Below are 21665 nucleotides of genomic sequence, written 5' to 3' on the forward strand. Positions count from 1 at the left end.
ATGCGAAGAGTTGACTCACTGGAAAAGACTCTGATGCTGGGAAAGGCTGGGGGCTGGAGGAGAAGGGGACGACGGAGAATGAGATGGCTGGATGGCATCACCGACTCTGTGGACATGAGTTTGAGTGAACTCCGGGAGTTGGTGATGGACAGGGAGGCCTGGCGTGCTGTGATTCATGGGGTCGCGGAGAGTCGGACACGACTGAGCGACTGAACTGAACTGAACTGAAGGAGGCAAAAATATACAAAGAGAAAAGACAGTCTCTTCAATAAGTGGTGCTGGGAATACTGGGTACCTAGATATGGAAGAATGAAATTAGAACATTCTCTAACACCACATACAAAAATAAATTCTAAATGGACTAAAGAGCTAAATGTAAGACCTGAAAACATTAAACTCCTAGAATAAAACATAGGCAGAACATTCTTTGACACAAATCATAGCATTATTTTTTGGATCAGTCGCCTACAGCTAAGGAAATAAAACCAAAAATAATCAAATGGGACTTAATCAAACTTAAAAGCTTTTGCACTGCAAAAGAAACCACTGACAAAACAAAGTGACAACCTACTGAATGGAGTCACTTCCCTGGTGGCTCAGATGGTAAAAGCATCCGCTTGCAATGCAGGAAACCCAGGTTCAATCCCTGGGTTGGGAAGATCCCCTGGAGAAGGAAATGGCAACCCACTCCAGTATTCTTGCCTGGAAAAATCCATGGATGGAGGGACCTCGTAGGCTACAGTCCATGGGGTGCCAAAGAGTCGGACACTACTGAGCGACTTCACTTTCACTGAATGGAAGAAAATGTTTGCAAATGATATGACCAATAATAGGTTAATTTAAAATATATAAACAGCTCATACAACTCAATATCAAAAAAACAAACAACCCAGTTAAAAACTGGGCAGAAGATCTGAACAGACATTTCTCCAAAGAAGTAATGCAGGTTACCAATAGGCACATGCAAAGATGCTCAAAACTGCTAATCATCAGGGAAATGCAAATCAGAGCCACAGTGAGCTCTCACCTCCCATCTGAAGGAATGGCTGTCATCAATAGGACCACAAACAGATCTAGCATATGACCTGGCAATTTCACTTCTGGATATACATCTGAAAAAAACAAAAACACTAATTGAAAAAGATATGTTCACCCTAATGTTCATACCAGTATTATTTACAATTACCAAGATATGGAAGCAACCTACATGTCAATCAACAGATGACTGAATAAAGAAGATATGGTATTGATATATTTATTTAATGGAATACTGCTCAGTCATAAAAAGGAATGAACATTTTGCCATTTGCAATTTCGATGGATTTGGGAGGGCATTATGCTAACTGAAATAAGTCAAAGAACGATAAATACTATATGATATCACTTATACATATAATTTTTAAAAAACCCAACAAGTTAGTGACTATAACAAATAAGAAACAAATTCATGGATATGCAGAACAAACTAGTGGTTACCACTGGGGAGAGGGAAGTGAGGAGGGGCAATGTTTTAAGGGTAGGGGATTAAGAGGTACAAACTCTTATGTATAAAATAAGTTACAAGGATCTATTTTACAACACAGGAAATATAGATGATATTTTATAGTAACTATAAATCGAGTATAACCCTTAAAGATTGTGAATCACTATACTGTAAATTATAGTATTATACATCAACTATACTTCAATAAAATAATTAAATTTAAGAAAGCTTTAAAACATGCTGTTGCTAAAACATCAATTAATAATAGCAGCTATAACAACCACTATCCTTAAGACACGTTGATCTTCACTTCAGAGACTGTATATCCCAAGCTTCTCTTTGCTTGAGTTCCACCGCCCATTGCCTTCTGGGGCTTGTAGTCCGGAAGTGAGTGGATGATTCGTGGGCACGCAGGCGTAGTGCTGCAAACCCCCGGAAGAACCCGCTGGGGCTCGCAGGATGAGCGGGTGGTGGTGGCTGCTGCTGCAGCGGCGGCGCTGACAGGACACGAGCTCTATGCTTTTCCGGCTGCTCGTCCCGCTTGGCCTCCTGTGTGCACTGCTGCCCCTGCACCATGGTGCACCCGGCCCTGATGGCACCGCACCCGACCCTGCCCACTACAGGTGAAGTGGGGGGGGGGGGTCAAGCTCCTTGCCCTTCCATAGTTGGGGAATGGGAAGCCCAGACTTGGTCCCTTCCCTATTCCGTCCATCCAGGGACCCCCATCCTGACCTGCTGAGACCCAGATACTGGGCTCCTGGCAGAAATCAGGTGATAATTCCCACTTTCCGCCCTGTTTCTTGTCCTTTCCCCTGCCTGGTTTCATTTGATGACCCTCTGCCTTATTTCTCGTACCGTGCACAGGGAACGAGTCAAAGCCATGTTCTACCACGCCTACGACAGCTATCTGGAGAATGCCTTTCCCTATGATGAACTGCGACCTCTCACCTGTGACGGGCACGACACCTGGGGCAGGTAGTGTGAGGGGAGGAGCAAGGGGGAGGCCTAGGTCTAGCAGTCTGCTCCTAGGCCGGCGGGTCTGCTGGGACTGGTGGCTTCATGGTCTCCTCACGGGGTTCCAGAAAAAGCTTCTAGCCAGGGTGGGGTCGCATTCCCCTCAATTCAGGCCCATGCCACCAGGATCCACCCAGCCTTCTGGAAATTTGGATCACAAGGTGGGAAAAGTCTGGGTTATCCTAGTGGGCTGGATCTCTGGGCTCTGGCCACAGCAGTAACAGACACCAGCTGTTGGGACTTGGGCAAATCTCTGGAGCCATAGGATGTGTGGAAGGGCTTCAAGAAGTCAGAAGACCCAATCCCTTCATGTTGTAAGTGGTCAAACAGGCCCAGGAGGAGCTATAACTCTCCTAAAGGTGAAACTTCAGAGCCTTGGTAAGTGTAACTAAAATGCACTTCCTCCTTTATCCTCACATCCCTGACTGCTTCTTGAGATTTCAGCTCAAACTGTCACCTTAGTGTCAGTTCCCTTAAATACCCATCACCTACTAGTCAGTCTCACAAACACACTTTTTTATCTTCTTTGTAGCACTTCTCACTCTGATGCTGTCGTTTTCACTTATCTGCTAGTGTGTGTTTCTCACTTCCACTAGAATAAAAATCTATGAAAAAAAATCTATGATATGGAATCCTCTGTCTCGGTCCTTGCTGAGTGATTGAAGAATCATTGCATTTAGCTGAAACTGACATTGATGAAACACTGTGCTAAGCATTTTCCTTGCCTCATCTCATGTAATTAATATCCCTAGGCGTTAAGTGCTGTTATCTCCATTTTACATATGAATATGCTAAGAACTGGAGAAATTAAGTAAAGTGAAAGTCACTCAGTCGTGTCTAGCTCTTTGGGACCCCATGGGCTATATGGTCCATGGAATTCTCCAGGCCAGAATTCTGGAGTGGGTAGCCTTTCTCTTCTCCAGGGGATCTTCCCAACCCAGGGATTGAACCCCGGTCTCCTGCATTACAGGCAGATTCTTTATCAGCTGAGCCACAAGGAAGCCCAAGTATACTGGAGTGGGTAACCTATCCTTTCTCCAGCGGATCTTCCAGACCCAGGGATCAAACCGGGGTCTCCTGCATTGCAGGCAGATTCTTTACCAACTGAACAATGAGGAAAGCCCCCAGAATTTGTTGGGTTGTTTTTCAGTTGAAAAAGTAATGCACGAGAATGGCAAATTTAAGCAGGACAATGTCATATAATAAAATAAATATCTCCCATATGCTAGAACTCCAATCACTGTTAACTTTCTTGTGGGTCCTTCCAGAAATATTTTTGATTTATGCCATCCTATAGATATGTATATATGTATCTTTTTAAATTAACTTTTTAAAGGTGTAGCTTACATGAAATGCACGCACTTTAAGTGTGTAGCAACCACCATCATAGGATAGAGAACCATGTCTGTCGCCCTAAAAAGATCCCTTGTAGCCTTTTATAGTTAATCCCTCCACCACCACTGGCCCAAAAAACTGCTAATCTGCTTTCTGTATATATGTCTGTTTTTGAAAATACAGTTAGAACATATGACACTACCTATTCTGTGACTTGTCTTTTTCACTGAACTAGATAATTTGAATATTTTCACATTAGCCCATAGAGCTCTTGATAACAAGCTTTTTGACAACCTCATAGTTTTGCATTGTTTGAATATATTACAGTTTTGTTACTCACTCTTCAACCGGTGTACATTTGGGTTATTTCTAGCTTTTTGCTGTTCTAAAAACAATACTGCCGTAAGTATTCTCAAGCCTACAGTTCTGTGCACTGTAAGATAAAGTCATAGATGTGGGAGGCCTGTGCTGTGAGCTGCAATCTTATACTGCCTCCCTATGGTGAAGAAGAATTCCAGAGAATATAGGCGATGTGTTTAACAACAGACAGCTGCATCTGCCCACCTCCCAAGGGCCTTAAAAGGGTCAGAGGTTCCTGGCGATTTTCACTATGGCATCTCTGTTGTGACAGCAAGTGGGACTGGCAGAGGCGTTGCTGTGCCTCACTTATTAGTTTCTGGGGTATCTGATCTGAGGCCTTAATATCTGGTGTTTGATTTTGTTACTAAGCAGCTGACATTTTTGTCCTTTTACAGTTTTTCTCTGACTCTGATTGATGCTCTGGACACCTTGCTGGTAAGTGACTCATCTATTCCTTTTTCTCTCCAACGTTGCATAACCAATATTCTTTTGGCAGCTTGGCTGTGGGTGAAAAGTGAATTCTTCACCTGGGCCTTTGAGTTTCATCTTTCATTTTGATCTTTAATTTGAGGGCAATGGAAAGCCACTGGCATTTTTCAAGATGAGGGCAGAAAATTAGATTTCTGTTTTGAGACCATCACTGGCTACAATGTGGAAAAAGATTCATGCAATCACTTAACAAATATTTTTTGAGTAATTGCCTCATGCACTGTGCTCAGCCCTCTTGGGGAGTGTAGGAATGAGTGAGGCTCCTGCCTGTGCAAAGATTCTCATCACATGGAAAGAAATAGATGTGTCTGAGTTGTGGGGATAAACTTAACTGGAGACTTTTGAAGGAAGAAGAGGTCAATTTCAGCTGGGGGAATCAAAGACTTTCTAGAGAAGGTAACATGTAGACAATTGAGGGTAAGTTGGATTTGTAAATGGGAAGACATGGGGTGTGATTTCTGGTAGAGGGAACAGCATGTCTGAGGTTAGAAAATCAAGGAATAGTAGATACAATTCTACTGAAGTGGATGAGACGAGACTAGATGAACAATGAGAGACACGGAGGATAGATTAGGTCTAAATCATAGAGGGCTTTAAATGCTGAGATAGGATTGTTTGGGTTGCAAGTGATAGATTTAGACAGAAAGGAAATTTACTGAGTTGCGTAGCTAAAAGGTCCAGGTAAAGACTGGCCTCAAACCCAGCTGGTTCCAGACAATATAAATAATGTCAGTAGGAATCTCTTTCTCGATCTCTTATTTCTGCCTCCTTTGCTGGCTGTATTCTCAGGCTCTCCTTAAGCTGACAGGGTAACCATCAGACTCACATCCCACTCATTTAGTAACCTGTGTGTGGAAAGAATTAGTTCAGTTCAGTTCAGTCACTCAGTCGTGTCCGACTCTTTGTGACCCCATGAATCACAGCACGCCAGGCCTCCCTGTCCATCACCAACTCCCGGAGTTCACTCAAATTCATGTCCACAGAGTTGGTGATGCCATCAGCCATCTCATTCTCTGTCGTCCCCTTCTCCTCCCGCCCCCAGCCTTTCCCAGCATCAGAGTCTTTTCCAGTGAGTCAGCTCGTTGCATGAGGTGGCCAGAGTATTGGAGTTTCAGCTTTAGCATCAGTCCTTCCAATGAACACCCAGGATTGATCTCCTCTAGAATGGACTGGTTGGATCTCCTTGCAGTCCAAGGGACTCTCAAGAGTCTTCTCTAGCACCACAGCTCAAAAGCATCAATTCTTCGGCCATCAGCTTTCTTCACAGTCCAACTCTCATATCCATACATGACCACGGGAAAAACCATAGCCTTGACTAGACGGACCTTGGTTGGCAAAGTAATGTCTCCGCTTTTTAATATACTATCAAGGTTGGTCATAACTTTACTTCCAAGGAGTAAGCGTCTTTTAATTTCATAGCTGCAATCAGCGTCTGCAGTGATTTTGGAGCCCCAAAAAATAAAGTCTGACACCGTTTCCACTGTTTTTCCATCTATTTCCCATGAAGTGATGGGACCAGATGCCATGATCTTCGTTTTCTGAATGTTGAGCTTCAAGCCAACCTTTTCACTCTCCTCTTTCACTTTCATCAAGAGGCTTTTGAGTTCCTCTTCACTTTCTGCCAGAAGGGTAGTGTCATCTGCATATCTGAGGTTATTGATATTTCTCCCAGCAATCTTGATTCCAGCTTGTGCTTCTTCCAGCCCAGCGTTCCTCATGATGTACTCTGCATATAAGTTAAATAAGCAAGGTGACAATATACAGCCTTGATGTACTCCTTTTCCTATTTGGAACCAGTCTGTTGTTCCATGTCCAGTTTTTTGACTGTTGCTTCCTGACTTGCATACAGGTTTCTCAACAGGCAGGTCAGGTGGTCTGGTATTCCCATCTCTTTCAGAATGTTCCACAGTTTATTGTGATCCACACAGTCAAAGTCTTTGGCATAGTCAATGAAGCAGAAATATATATTTTTCTGGAATTCTCTTGCTTTCTCCATGATCCAGCGGATGTTGGCAATTTGATCTCTGGTGCCTCTGCCTTTTCTAAAACCTGCTTGAACATCTGGGAGTTCACGGTTCACATATTGCTGAAGCCTGGCTTGGAGAATTTTGAGCATGACCTTACTAGTGTGTGAGATGAGTGCAATTGTGCGGTAGTTTGAGCATTCTTTGGTATTGCCTTTCTTTGGGATTGGGATGAAGACTGACCTTTTCCAGTCCTGTGGCCACTGCTGAGTTTTCCAAATTTGCTGGCATATTGAGTGCAGCACTTTCACAGCATCATCTTTCAAGATTTGAAATAGCTCAACTGGAATTCCATCACCTCCACTAGGTTTGTTCGTAGTGATGCTTTCTAAGGCCCACTTGACTTCACATTCCAAAATGTCTGGCTCTAGGTCAGTGATCACGTTACCGTGACTATCTTGGTCGTGAAGATCTTTTTTGTACAGTTCTTCTTTGTATTCTTGCCACCTCTTCTTAATATCTTCTGCTTCTGTTAGGTCCATACCATATCTGTCCTTTATTGAGCCAATCTTTGCATGAAATGTTCCCTTGGAATCTCTAACTTTCTTGAAGAGGTCTCTTGTTTTTCCTATTCTGTTGTTTTCCTCTATTTCTTTGCATTGATCGCTGAGGAAGGCTTTCTTATCTCTCCTTGGCTATTCTTTGGAACTCTGCATTCAGATGCTTATATCTTTCCTTTTCTCCTTTGCTTTTCGCTTCTCTTCTTTTCACAGCTATTTGTAAGGCCTCCTCAGACAGCCATTTCGCTCTTTTGCATTTCTTTTCCATGGGGATGGTCTTGGTCCCTGTCTCCTGTACAATGTCACGATCCTCCGTCCAGAGTTCATCAGGCACTCTATCTATCAGATCTGGTCCCTTAAATCTATTTCTCACTTCCACTGTATAATCAAGGGATTTGATTTAGGTCATATCTGAAAGGTCTAGTGGTTTTCCCTACTTTCTTCAATTTAAGTCTGAATTTGGCAATAAGGAGTTCATGATCTGAGCCACAGTCTGCTCCTGGTCTTGTTTTTGCTGACTATATAGAGCTTCTCCCTCTTTGGCTGCAAAGAATAGAATCAGTCTGATTTCGGTGTTGACCATCTGGTGATGTCCATGTGTAGAGTCTTCTCTTGTGTTGTTGGAAGAGGGTGTTTGCTCTGACCACTGCATTCTCTTGACAAAACTCTATTAGCCTTTGCCCTGCTTCATTCCGTGCTCCAAGGCCAAATTTGCCTGTTACTCCAGGTGTTTCTTGACTTCCTACTTTTGCATTCCAGTCCCCTATGATGAAAAGGACATCTTTTTTGGGTGTTAGTTCTAAAAGGTCTTGTAGGTCTTCATAGAACCGTTCAACTTTGGCTTCTTCAGCTTTACTGGTTGGGGCATAGTTATTTTTCATTAATTGAGTCTCAATGACTGAGTCTCAATGATCTAGCTTGGGTTATCTATCCCTGAATTAATCAGTTGGCGTAGAGATTTAGTATGCTGACTGGTGCAGGTGAAGTGCCCATTCTTTCAGCTGAAGGAATGGAATCAGCTTCTTCAAATTATAAGAGTGACTGTGGAAGAAGGGTGATTCCTCAAGGGAAAATTGGAGCAGTCATATCAGAATAAAAGGTACTGGGATTGCATTTGACTGACACTTTAAACAAAAAGGGTTTAATTTTCTTAAGTAAAAGTAAATGTGAAGGTATTAATAATTTCTAGCATTGGGTCAGCTGCTTAACTGTGTCATCAGAAACCCATGGTCTTGGTATCCTTCCATCTGCCATCATTAGTATATTGACTTTCATTCTCATGCTTAGTACCTTATGGTCTAAGATGGCTGCCACAGCTCCAGAAATCAAGTCTGCTTTCAAAGTAGAAAGGAAAAGAGTAAAAGCCATGCCACCGGTGTCTTGTCTCTTTTTATTAGGCCATTTCTGAGAAGTGCCCTTAGTAGACTACAACGCTCAGAATTGACTGGATATCACAGTCACCTCTAGTGGCAAATGAGGCTGAGAAGCAAGTATGCGAATTTCTAGCTTCTATGACTGGAAGCTACAAGTATAAAGAAGATTGGGAATCAGTGTTGGGTCAACCAACCTGCAGTATTTTCCACCAGGATGAATGTGACAAGGTTAAAAACAACAGATATCCACTGAAAATGTCAAACTAAGATTTCCTTATGTGGTCTACAGTCTTTATATTGGTTTCATTTAAATGAGTACATAGGATTCTTAAATTGGAACCAAAGAATTTACTAATGTCTCGATACTGGGTCTGTGTGATTTCCAGCTCTCAGTGTTTTGAACTGTTACCAGCAGTTCTAGAACAGAAACTGTAGGTCTTAAGTTGAAAAAGTGAGAGTCACACCAGCATAAGATCCTAGACTCTGATCTAGCATCTCCAGTGCCTACAAGCCTGGGAGCCTCACTATCAGGTCTCTCTTCCCTACAGATTTTGGGGAATGTGTCAGAATTCCAAAGAGTGGTTGAAGTGCTCCAGGACAATGTGGACTTTGATATTGACGTGAATGCCTCTGTGTTTGAAACCAACATCCGAGGTGAGGGGTACCTTTGAGGGTCCTTGGAAGAAAGGAGACTGTGGAGTTTTGGCCACCGTATAAACCAGGAGGTGGTAAATAGGATCTTAAGGGCCAGCCTTGCCAGGGCACTTGACTCAAAACAGATTGACAGAGCTCTTCCCTCCTGGGGGTAGGATAGGGAAGTCTCAGGATCCCTCATCAGTTTTAGACATGAAAGTGAGCAGGGGACAGAGAAAAGACTGAAGAGAAACATGCCAGGATTACTCACATATTTAACATATACTTGGTACTGGCTTTCAGCCAAGAGTAAGAAAGATGTAATCCTTACCTCCTCATAGCTTATTGCCTAGGAAGCACTATCCCGTAGAACTTTCTGCACTGATGATGGAAATGTTTTATATCTCTGTTGTCCAGTCCAGTAGCCACATCTGAAACATGTTTGAAAGGGAAAGTGAAGTCGCTCAGCTGTGTCCAACTCTTTGCGACTGTATGGACTATAGCCTGCCAGGCTCCTCCATCCATAGGATTTTCCAGGCAAGAGTACTGGAGTGGGTTGCCATTTCCATTTCCAGGGGAATTGTGTTTACTGCAACTGTAGAACTGAATTTTTAATTTTATTTAACTTTAATGAATGCAAGTTTAAATAGTGGCATGTTTTTACTACTTGCTGTATTACATAGTGTGAGTCTTGGGTATTAGTTTCCAAACCTGGCTGCTGATCAGAAGCACCTGGGACCTTTTTAAAAGTTCAGCTATCTAGACTCCACTCTAAATCTAATGAATTGGAATCTTTGAGTTGGGTCCTGCTGCTGCTGCTGCTAAGTCACTTCAGTCGTGTCCGACTCTGTGTGACCCCATAGACGGAAGCCCACCAGGCTCTCCCGTCCCTGGGATTCTCCAGGCAAGAACACTGGAGTGGGTTGCCATTTCCTTCTCCAATGTGTGAAAGTGAAAAATGAAAGTGAAGTCGCTCAGTCGTGTCCGACCCTTAGCGACCCCACGGACTGCAGCCTACCAGGCTCCTCCATCCATGGGATTTTCTAGGCAATAGTAATGGAGTGGCTTGCCATTGCCTTCTCTGGGTCCTAGAATCAGTATTTTTAGCAGGTGCCAATGAATCTTTTTTTTTCAATGATTCATTCCTTTTGTTGAGGTACATTTACATATACTGAAATGCACAGATTTACACATTTCAGTGAATTTTGATCCAACAATTCTTATGAAAGTAGTACAGCCCTTCTTTTCAGTGAGCTTCTAGACCACTGGTGGCTTAACAGCCATCACCTCTGGATGATACGGTTATATTTTTTCCTCCTTATTTTTCTCATCTTTATTTTATATGTTATGTGCAATGAAATTTGTATTACAGATATATAATTTTTTTAATTAAAAAAAGACTATGGAGCAGAGGGACAGCATGGTATAAAATCCTGGTGCAGGGATCAGACCTGAGTTTGAGGCCATGCTCAATGCTGTGTCCCAGAACTGCTGAGCCCAGATTGTCATCTATAAGTTAAGGTTATCCTTAAATCTCTGTTTCTGATACTCATGTAATTGTTATCAGCCGTCTTTTGGTTGACATTTGCCCAGTATGTCTTTTTCTTCTCTTTTATCTTCTATCTTGCTGTATTTTATGATTAGCTCTGTCTTTTGTAATTTATGTAGTATGTTTATCCATTCTGACAATCTTTTCTTCTAACTGAAGCATTCAATCCATTTACATTTACTGTAACTACTGAGATATTTGCATTCATTTCTATGGTATTACGTTGTGCTATCTGTCCCATTTTTCTCTTTACTCTTTCTCTTTTTTTTTCAATTTAACTTTTTTGGCTGTGCCATGTGGCATTTGAGGTCTTAGTTCCCCCAACCAGGACTGAACCCGCCTGCACCTCATGCAACGGAAGCACGGAGTCCTAACCACTGGACCACTGGGGAAGTCCCTCTTTTTTATGCCTTCTGTAGCTTGATTGTTTTCTCCCTCATCCCATTTTTCTTTACTAATCTAGAAAGTATGCAGTATATCTAACTTATTAGTTTTCTTGGAAAATTTAAAAACATAGTCTAAAATTAATGAAGATCTTTATTCTTCTCCTGAATAATATAAAATCTGGCTCTGAGGATTATCTGTACCTGTATATCTTAGTTATATATTTTAATTATTTGTTTTAAGCCATCCATATATTATTGTCATTCTATAGAATTGAAGGTTTAGATTTACTATTATTTGCCATTTTGGAACCATCTTTCCTTCTGTATCACAGACCTTACATCTGTGGTCCCTTTCCTTTTATCTGAAAAACTTCCTTTTGAATGTCCTTTAATGCAGGTGTGTTCTTTCTCATCTTTTCTTAGTATGAAAATGTCTTTATCTCACTGCCTTTGTTTGGCTTTTGAAGGGGGGAAACTGAAGCCCAAGGTCACCAGTTTCGCCATATTTCCAGATATGTAACCTTTAGGTCTCTTTTTAATAAGTCCTAAATATTATGTATTGCAGTTTCAGCTTTAGGAAAGGTTGGGGGTGGGAGGAGAAGGGGATGACAGAGAATGAGATGGCTGGATGGCATCACCGACTCGATGGACATGAGTTTGAGTGAACTGCGGGAGTTGGTGATGGACAGGGAGGCCTGGCGTGCTGTGATTCATGGGGTCGCAGAGAGTCCGACACGACTGAGCGACTGAACTGAACTGACTGAAATATTATGTAATAAACTGAAATAGAGAAATGAATAAATTGAAGGTAATAAGTATCTTTTCCTTCTCCTGGCGATCGGTGACCAAGTACAGTGAGCATGGGCTTTGGAGTCAGGCAGACCGGGCGACCCTGGGCAAGTCGCTTTACCCCTCTGAACCTCAGTATCTTTGAAGAGGGCACAAAATACCTGGTGTTTGGTGTGCGTGCGTGCATGCTGAGTTGCTTCAGTCATGTCTGACTCTGTGCAACCCTATGGACTGTATAGCCTGTCAGGCTCCTCTGTCCATGGGGTTCTCTAGGCAAGAATACTGGAGTGGGTTGCCATGCCCTCCTCCAGGGGATTTTCTTGACCCAGGGATCGAACCTGCATCTCTTATGTCTCTTGCACTGGCAGGCTGGTTCCTTACCACTAGTGCTACCTGGGAAGCCCTGTTTGGTATACGCTAGGGACTAAACTGCAATACTTTGGCCACCTCATGCGACGAGTTGACTCACTGGAAAAGACTCTGATGCTGGGAAAGGTTGGGGGCGGGAGGAGAAGGGGACGACGGAGAATGAGATGGCTGGATGGCATCACCGACTCTGTGGACATGAGTTTGAGTGTACTCCGGGAGTTGGTGATGGACAGGGAGGCCTGGCGTGCTGTGATTCATGGGGTCGGGGAGAGTCGGACACGACTGAGCGACTGAACTGAACTGAACTGAACTGAGGGACTAAAAGTGATAGTCATTGTTTTTGTGACCTACCAAGAGGAAAAAAGACTTGGTGACCTTAACACTGTACCAATGTGGGTGTTATGGACTCTTCTTTCCCTCAGTAGTTCTACCCACTTCCCAGTGAACCACCGAACAGAGCACTGGGTTTAATTTGCACAAGGGAGAGATTGGTCCTTGGGAGTCTGACATTTGCTTTTTGTGCTGTCTATAGTGGTAGGAGGACTTCTGTCGGCTCACCTGCTATCAAAGAAGGCTGGGGTGGAAGTGGAGGCTGGATGGCCCTGCTCAGGGCCTCTCCTGAGGATGGCGGAGGAGGCAGCCCGGAAACTCCTCCCAGGTAAGACCCATGTCAAGACAGACCAGAGAGGAAGTCCAGGAGGTCCTGCTGCTCTTGCTGGAGAAGAGAGTGGCTGAATTATTATACCAGACACTTGGTATTTCTACCTTTCAGTGCCCACCATGGAAATCAGGGGAGTCCTGGGCATTTGGAGGGCTAGACTAGGATGGACAAGCTGACCTCACGACTGTGGGCAGGGAGCCTGGCGGTTGCAAGGCTCTTACCCTTATTTGAGTGAGTGCTGTTGCCCCCTCCCAGACCCACACACTGCTGGGATGAAAGGATTCCATGTCTGAGCATTTACAACCCCAGATTCCAGATTCAGCTCTGCCAGCCAATCTCTTGACCCATATCTCTCCTTGGTTCAATTTTCCCATCTATCAGATGACAGTCATGATTCCTGCCTCCCTCTGGGGAGACAGAAAATGAGATCAGAATGGAGAAAGTTCTTGGAGAACCTCAGACACCACTGAGAAACGAGATGGGCTTGTTTTGTAGCTCAGCCATGTCCAGGGCCACAGGCCAAGCCGCAGTGTTTGTCCAGCAGGGCAGTAGCTGGGCCCCTCAGCATCAGCTGGACACTGTGTTCTCTTCAGGGTGTGGTAGAGGTTCTGAGTGCTGTTCACACCCAAACACATCATGCTGTGCTTTCCACCAGCCTCTTGGCTGTGTCACTTCTCCCCTTTACCCAGGACTTGCCTCTCATCCTTGGGGATGAGCTGAGGAGAATGAGCGAGCCCAGTTCAGACTCGCTCTCTCACGGCCTGCATGTCTCCTTAAAGCTTCATGTCCTGTGTAACTCATCCTTGGAGGAAACTCTACCTGGTTGCTCCCTTTTCTTTTGCATTAATTTTTTTTTAATTGAGAAATATACATATTGCCAAGTGCATGTCGAAGTCGGCACCCCTGTCTCTACCATTCAGGTCGAGAAACAGGATTTAGTCACTTCCCCTCTCTTTTTAAGACTGCCTGACTTCTCCGAGCTATCTCTTTGGGGCCTGTTTGGTGGTGACTTGAATCCTCCTTGCTTTCCATTCATGTCTGCCAGATAGCAAGTTTCTCCTCCTACAGTAGAGTTGCTGGGCCTTGCGGTTCTTGGAAGTTTTGACAACTTTGTTCACAGTTTGATGACGCACAGGCTGCTCTGGGGTTGTTTGACCTTTCAGCCTGGAGAGGAAGTCTCTGCCTCTGGCTTGCTGTCTAGATCCTTGCCTTGAATCGGAAAGCACTGGGGTGGGGTGGGCAGGGCACTGGGCCTGTAGGGAGGGAGAAGGGAGCGGGCACGTGGCAGTCATTCCCATCTTAGCTCCACTTGGCTTGCTGTGTAACCTTTGAGTCACTTCTTTGCAAGCATGTCTTTTCCTACCTGTGAATTGAGGATTGGACTGTAATCAGCAGGTTCATGGTTTATATCCTTAAAAAAAAATAACTTAGCCACTAGCTATCTATTTTACACATGGTAGTGTATCTGTGTCAGTGCTAAGCTGCTGTATAGCACAGGGAGCTCAGCTCAGGGTTCTCTGATGACCTGGAGGGGTGGGGTGGGGGGAAGTGGGAGGGAAACCCAAGAGGGAAGGGATGTATGTATACATGCAGCTGATTCACAACATTGTAAAGCACCTATACACCAATTATAAAAAAAAGAAAAAAAATAGCCCCTAAGACTCTTTAGAGCAGGAATCCCGAACTGGCTCCTCTGGGACTATTTAGAGTCTGCAGATATGGTTCATTTGTCAGAATGGTGTTTTAAAAAGTAGATGAATGGTTTCCTCATTGTGCCAACAGCCCCACCACTGTCTGTGGCTTAAACCCCACCTGCTTCACACTAAGTTACCTGCCTAGCCTCTGAAGGCACAGTATAAAATAAGTAAAAGTAGAACTGCTCTAGCTACAGTGAGCCTGCGTGGAACGTGCCAACCCAGAGCACAGCCTGCTGTTCCCCTCCGCACCACAGGCAAGAACCTGAGGCATGGGGAGCGGTATTTGGAAGCATCTGGGTTAAGTGGCCACTGAGGTCTCCAGTTGCGACACTTATCCTTCTCTGGCTCAGTCTCTGGCAGATCACCTAGGGCAGGGGTCCCCAAACCCCTGGCTGCTAACTGGTACTGGTGTGCAAGCTGATAGAAACCGGGCCACCCAGTGGGAGGTGAGTGGTGGGCGAGAGAGCGAAGCTTCATCTGTCACTTCCCATCAGTCCCCGTCACTCACATTACCACCTGAAACATCCCCCTGTCCCAGTCTGTGGAAAAACTGTCTTCCAAGAAACGGTCCCTGGTGCCAAAAAGGTTGTGGACTGCGGATCTAGGGGACAAGAGGGAAGCACTGGCCAAAGCCTCAGGCTTTAGGCCTGTGTCCAACCATCCCCACCTCCCCGCTCCTGTCTGGGGTCTTAATTTTGTGATCGTTCAGCCTTTCAGACCCCCACTGGCATGCCATATGGCACAGTGAACCTGCTTCACGGTGTGAACCCGGGAGAGACTCCTGTCACCTGTACGGCCGGCATTGGGACCTTCATTGTGGAATTTGCCACCCTCAGCAGCCTCACCGGTGACCCCGTGTTCGAAGACGTGGCCAGAGTGGCCCTGATGCGCCTCTGGGAGAGCCGGTCCGACATTGGGCTGGTAGGTCCTGCTGCCACCCTTCCCGTCTAGGTCAAGTTGGCCGCCCTGGCTGGTGCTTAAATGAGGTTTGGGGCTCTGAGCAACAAATTGCAGTTCAGCTGAAGGAAACTGAGGGTGACCTCAGGAGTGGTCCGAGACTTAGGCTCACGACACAGAAAGTAGACAAGACCTCCAGTTCCTGCTTTGGCACAGAGAGGAGGAAAGCATGAGAGCACATCCTTTACCAGGAAGGGGGGCCGTGATGAGCTCTGACTCTTTGAGCTTCTCTGGTTTCTAGGGAGCGGGTCGCATGTTTCGTGCCCTGACTCACCAGTGGCCTTAGATAATCAGCCTGTCTGACCCTCATTTTTATATATTTTTGTGAAACTATGTTTCCTAGAACCAGAAAATATAAGAGATACTGAATGGCTGTTCCATGAAAAAAAGATTCCTGGTCAATTAAGTTTGGGGAATATTATAAATCGTATCCTTTTTCTGAAGAGTCATAATGAACACAAACAGGTTAAAGGTTATGAAAACCTCTGATAAATTCATCTGTTTAATTTTGCTTAACACAATGTTTCATAAACTTATTTGATACCAGGGCTTCCCTTTCCTCTCCACACCTACTAACCCATGAAAAATGTGACCAGTCATCTCTGAGGTCGAGTGCAGTTCCTAAACTGGATCATCCAGTGAAACTAACAGTAACTAAGCCAGAGCTGTCCAGGAAATAGCTCTGGATTTAGTCAGAATTGAGATTGAGTTATGGCTTTACTGTGTTGAAACTGTGTGACCCTGGCCAAGTCACTCAACCTTTCTGATCCACAGTTACTTCAGTAGTAACGGTGACATTCTTATACCTCCTCACTGAGTCATTATGACAGATGAAGACTGTGTTGTCTGAAAATGATTCAGGTAGGGGCATGTTTTATATAAATTCTGGTTCTAAGTCAGCTTGAAAGTGAAAGTTGTGTGAGGAATCCTTAACATTTCCTTAAGAGGGTGCCACTCTGGGGACCTTGAGTAACTCCCTTAGTGAGTCCAACACAGGCAGTCTTTGCTCCAGCCCTGGAACCATGGTAGACTCTGTGGTTGGCGTGCCCACACCCCCTCAGCCCTTTACCATTTCCGTGCACACTGGCCTGTCTTCCAGCTGCTATCACCCAGGTCTCTTTGCCTACAGGCCTTTTTCTGGTATCTGGATCCTGCTTTGCTTGTCCTTGGCTGAAAGGGCCAAAACGTAATTCTCCCCTGGAGCAGTTCTCAATCAGTGACGGATGCTGATGGGAGTTTGTGGATAAACACCTCACTTCCCCATCCCACCCCAGGGTTGAGGCTCGTGCTCTGCACTGAGTCCCAAAGTTGCCCGGCAGGATGGAGCTCCAGTTCACATGGCGGTAACTTGCCTGATGGTACACCTTTCCTGGGCTGCCTCCCTGCCCTGCCTCACTTTCCCTCTCCTCTACCAGAGTTTCCAGGAACTCACTTCCCAAATCAGCTACTTCCTGCCTTCCTTACTATGGATCTGCCCAAACTAACAGGACAGTTAGCTGTTTCTTTGAATACCAGGTGAAGCTCTCAGCATCCATTGGGATTGCAGTTATATGGAACAACATATCTCTTCAATTAAATCTTCAAAGTATTTCTGTTTTATTTGGCTGTGCTAGGTCTTACTTGGCCTCACATGGGATTGTCGATCTTCATTGCAGCGTGGGGAATCTTTAGTTGCAGCATGCGGGATCTAGTTTCCTGATAAGGGACTGAACCTGGGCCTCCTGCATTGAGAGCACAGAGTCTTAGCCACTGGACCATTAAGGAAGTCTGTAAAATTTATGTTTAAGTGGTTCACAAGGCAAAGAATACAAGAAAGTACCCTTAGTTACCCAGTTCCTCTCCTTACAAGCAACTGCTCTTTTTCTTGGATATCCTGCCCAAATTGATTAACAGAAGTACAGAGTGTGCCTTGTGTCTTTAGACACTGGAATCACATGCAGATTCTCAGGCTGAGAAGTCTGAAACAGATTGTGGGAACAGCATGTTCTCATATCCCAGCTCACACTCACTTTAGACACTAGGTGTGAGCATATTCTAGGCGTGAACACGTTCTTGGCATGAACACTCCATCTCGTTCTTTTTTCAGTTTTTGACCAGTTTTGTATAATTAAGTCTTCCCAAATGTACATGAGATGTGTCTCCATTGTACAGATATGCAGGAGAGCTGGCTGTGATCCAGCCTTGTTCCCCAACCCTGTACCCCAAGAACCTCCATGTCTCCCAAGAAGTGCTGGGGTACCTACCTTGCATCTCACCAGGCAGCCAGGGGGGTGCATCTCCTTGCTCGTCTTGGGCCCTCATTTGAGGCCATGTGTCTTTCTTCTAGGTTGGCAACCACATCGATGTGCTTACTGGCAAATGGGTGGCCCAGGACGCGGGCATCGGTGCTGGCGTGGATTCCTACTTTGAGTACCTGGTGAAAGGAGCCATCCTGCTTCAGGATAAAAAGCTCATGGCCATGTTCCTAGGTAAAGAGGGTAGGGAAGAGGGGCTTTTCCTCTTGGTTTCCCCTGTTGAAATATCATTTATTTATAAACTTTCAATTGCTCCCAAGTGCCTGCCTACACAATTAGTTCTGAGTACTGGAGTCTGCATTCAAAACTACCATGGACTTACACTGCCCATTTGAGGCCCCTAACACCTCTTCATGCTGTCCTGCAAGAGCCCAACTGAACCATGCTGCCTGCCTGTAGGCGGCCCTGGATTTTTTCTTATTTCCTGGCCATTGCACACACTGTGTTTCCTTTGCCTTGAATGCCTTTTTTTCCTGCCATTATGTGTTCAAATTCTGTTTACCCTTTACGGCTCAGCTTAAATGTCATTTTGCCCAGGAAATAGCTTGATGCTTCCTCAGAATTTAGGACCTTCAGCATCTTTTTTTGCTGTCAGCTGTCATCACAAGTTACAGGTCTACCAACTGAGTGCAACCTCCAGGCCTTATTCATCTTTGTACTTCCCACAGTGCTTTGCAGGAAGTAGCTAGCAGATGAATGTCTGTTGAATAGAAACATTTTACCCTCCAGTCCCTTAGACACTACTAATAATGATACTGGGGAAATGGCAACCCACTCCAGTGTTCTTGCCTGGAGAATCCCAGGAATGGGGGAGCCTGGTGGGCTCCCGTCTGTGGGGTCACACAGCGTCGGACACGACTGAAGTGACTTAGCAGCAGCAGCAGCAGAGTAATAATTATGGCTACCATTCATTTATTCAGCAAATATTTCTTGGGTACCATTGATGTGTAAACTGCAGTGCCTAGCACTGAACATGGACTATTTCTTTTAATCCTTACAACACTGAGATTGTCTTATTTATTTGGATGTGTTTTGGGTACTTCAATCATTCAGATAATGTTTTGTTTTTATTTTAAATATCTGCTTTTTAAAAAAATATTTATTTATTTATTTGACCGCATTGGGTCTTAGTTTCAGCCTGCAGGATCTTTGTTGCATCATGAAGGTCTTTCATTGAGATGCATGGACTGTCTATTTGTGGTTGTGCAGGCCTAGTTGCTCTGTGGCATGTGGGATCTTAGTTCCCTGACCAGTGATCAAACGTCTGTCTCCTGCATTGCAAGGCAGATTCTTAACCACCGGACCACCAGGGAAGTCCCCAGATAATGTTTATTGTGCATATTAATTATGTACTATCTTCGTGTTGGGGATCCTGCAATCAACAAAACAAAGTCCAAACTCTCATGGATTTACACTCTAGGGGGAGTTATAAGTTCCAGGATGCCACTGGAATGTAAGCTCCCTCAGGGTTGAACTTTGATTTGTTTGCCACTCCTTAGATATCTGGAACCTAGGTGGTTTAGTCCCTAAGTTGTGTCTGACTCTTGTGACCCTATGGACTGTAGCCCGCCAGGCTCCTCTGTCCATGAGATTTTCCAGGCAAGAATACTGGAGTGGGTTGCCATTTCCTTCTCCAGGGGATCTTCCCGACCCAGGAACCTAGAGGTGCTTAGTAAATACTGTTGAGTGAACAAATGACTGCATAATCCCATGAGATGTATAACATTACTTTCATCACTTTACAGATAATAAGACTGAGGCTTAAATCTGAAAAAGAGTGGATATATGTATATATGGCAGATTTTATTTTCTTGGGCTCCAAAATCACTATGGACGGTGTCTGCAACCATGAAATGAAAAGACACTTGCCCCTTGGAAGGAAAGCTATGATAAACCTAGACAGGTATTAAAAAACAAAGATATCACTTTGCTGACGAAGGTCCATATAGTCAAAGCTATAGTTTTTCCAGTAGTCATACACAGATGTGAGAGTTGGACTGTAAAGAAGGCTGAGTACCGAAGAATCAGTGCCTTTGAATTGTGGTGCTGGAGAAGACTCTTGGGAGTCCTTTGGACCTCAAGAAGATCAAATCAGTCAATCCTAAAGGAAATCAAACCTGAATATTTATTGGAAGGATTGAAGCTGAAGCTCCAATACTTTGGTCACCTGATGCTAAGAGCCAACTCACTGGAAAAAACCTTGATGCTGGGAAAGATTGCAGGCAAAAGGAGAAGAGGGCGGCAGAAGATGAGATGGTTAGATAGCATGGCCATGAATTTGAGCAAACTCTGGAAGATAGTGAAGGTCGTGGGGGCCTGGCATGCTGCAGTTCATGGAATCACAAAGAGTCAGACACAGCTTAGCAACTGAACAACAACAGCATAACTGTTGACTTTATGGTATACCTGAAACTAACACAACATTGTAAATCAACTGTACTCCAATAAAAATATTTTTAATTAAATTAAAAACCAAAAACTGAAGCTTAAGAGGGGAAAAACTTGCCCCAGGGTCACAGCTAGCAAGTAGCAGAGCTGGAGCTGAAATTTGAACCTGGAAGTTTGACTCCAGAATCCACGCTCCTTCATCTGTCTCCTTGCATCCTTGACTGCTTTGAGGCTGGGTCACCCGAGGGTCTTTCAAATGTTTAAATCCATCCCTCAGTTGCCAAAGCCTGCCTTCTGTGCCCCTCATCATTGACATGTCCATTGTCTTACTTCTTCTGCAGAATATAACAAAGCCATTCGGAATTACACCCGCTTCGATGACTGGTACCTATGGGTGCAGATGTACAAGGGGACTGTGTCCATGCCAGTCTTCCAGTCTCTGGAGGCCTACTGGCCTGGTCTTCAGGTAGGAGCAATCAGAGAGGGTGGTCCTTTTTCTATGGAACGGTCAAAGCAAGCTCATTCTGATGTGTAATCAAAAGCGCTTGAGTACGTTTTATTGGAGGGGTGGGTTGGGGAGGGAAGAGAGGCTTACAGTGAGTCAGACAGATTTAAAAGTTCTGCCCGACTGTGTCTTTCAGGGGGAGTTTTCAGGTGTCAGGAACTGAACTTCTAGTTTGCTGTGGAATGCTGTACCATTTAAAGTACACAGTGTCTTTTCTGGGTTGGGCAGTCATAGCCATTGGCAATGACCATTTCTCCACTGGACATTTCTGTCACATATCCTCATTCTTGACAGCTGGCCTAAGCAGGGCGTTAATGCATCTGGGGCCACTCTGCTGGCATCATTGTGTTTTCCCATTACGTGGTCTGACAGCATTGCAGTGGGAAGGGATCTTAGAGCCCATCTAATCCACCCTCAGGGTGTCCTCAAATATTTAAAATATTTTTATAAGCTGTAAATAATTTTAAATACTTTATATGTAAAATATTTTTATAAACCTTTTTTTTTAACCTTAAGAAGTTAAAAAAAACAATATAAAATGTAGGGGCTTCCCTGATGGCTCAGATGGTAAAGAATCTGCCTGAAATGCAGGAGACCTGGGTTTGATCCCTGGGTTGGGAAGATCCCCTGGAGAAGGGAATGGCTACCCACCCCATTATTCTTGCCTGGAGAATTCCATGGACAGAGGAGCCTGGCAAGCTACAGTCCATGGGGTTGCAAAGAGTCGGACACATAGATGGCAGTAAATTTTTTCAGCATAAAAAGAAATGCCCCCAAAAAGAGGAATACAGTGATAAATAAGTCTCAAGCCCCCACCCCCAGATTCTCTCCCCAAGCCAGCCCTTATTGCCAGTTTTCT

The 21665-nt window shown here is 44.5% G+C and overlaps 1 protein-coding gene across 1 annotated transcript in view; it reads left to right on the forward strand.

Annotated features, from left to right (window-relative positions):
- The first annotated feature begins 1903 nt into the window (after positions 1-1903).
- The window catches only part of EDEM2 (ER degradation enhancing alpha-mannosidase like protein 2), a 30823-nt gene continuing 11061 nt past the window's right edge, over positions 1904-21665 (forward strand). Inside the window, exons 1-8 of the mRNA XM_055436262.2 lie at positions 1904-2106; positions 2348-2458; positions 4588-4627; positions 9127-9232; positions 12837-12962; positions 15372-15583; positions 17946-18087; positions 20643-20767. Coding sequence (XP_055292237.2) covers positions 2000-2106; positions 2348-2458; positions 4588-4627; positions 9127-9232; positions 12837-12962; positions 15372-15583; positions 17946-18087; positions 20643-20767 — 969 coding nt within the window. The 5' untranslated portion in view covers positions 1904-1999. The remainder of the gene's footprint in view (positions 2107-2347; positions 2459-4587; positions 4628-9126; positions 9233-12836; positions 12963-15371; positions 15584-17945; positions 18088-20642; positions 20768-21665) is intronic.

Source organism: Moschus berezovskii, chromosome 15 (assembly GCF_049115385.1).
Source record: "Moschus berezovskii isolate FMDL1 chromosome 15, NW_MosBer_1.0, whole genome shotgun sequence".
Classification (NCBI taxonomy): domain Eukaryota; kingdom Metazoa; phylum Chordata; class Mammalia; order Artiodactyla; family Moschidae; genus Moschus; species Moschus berezovskii.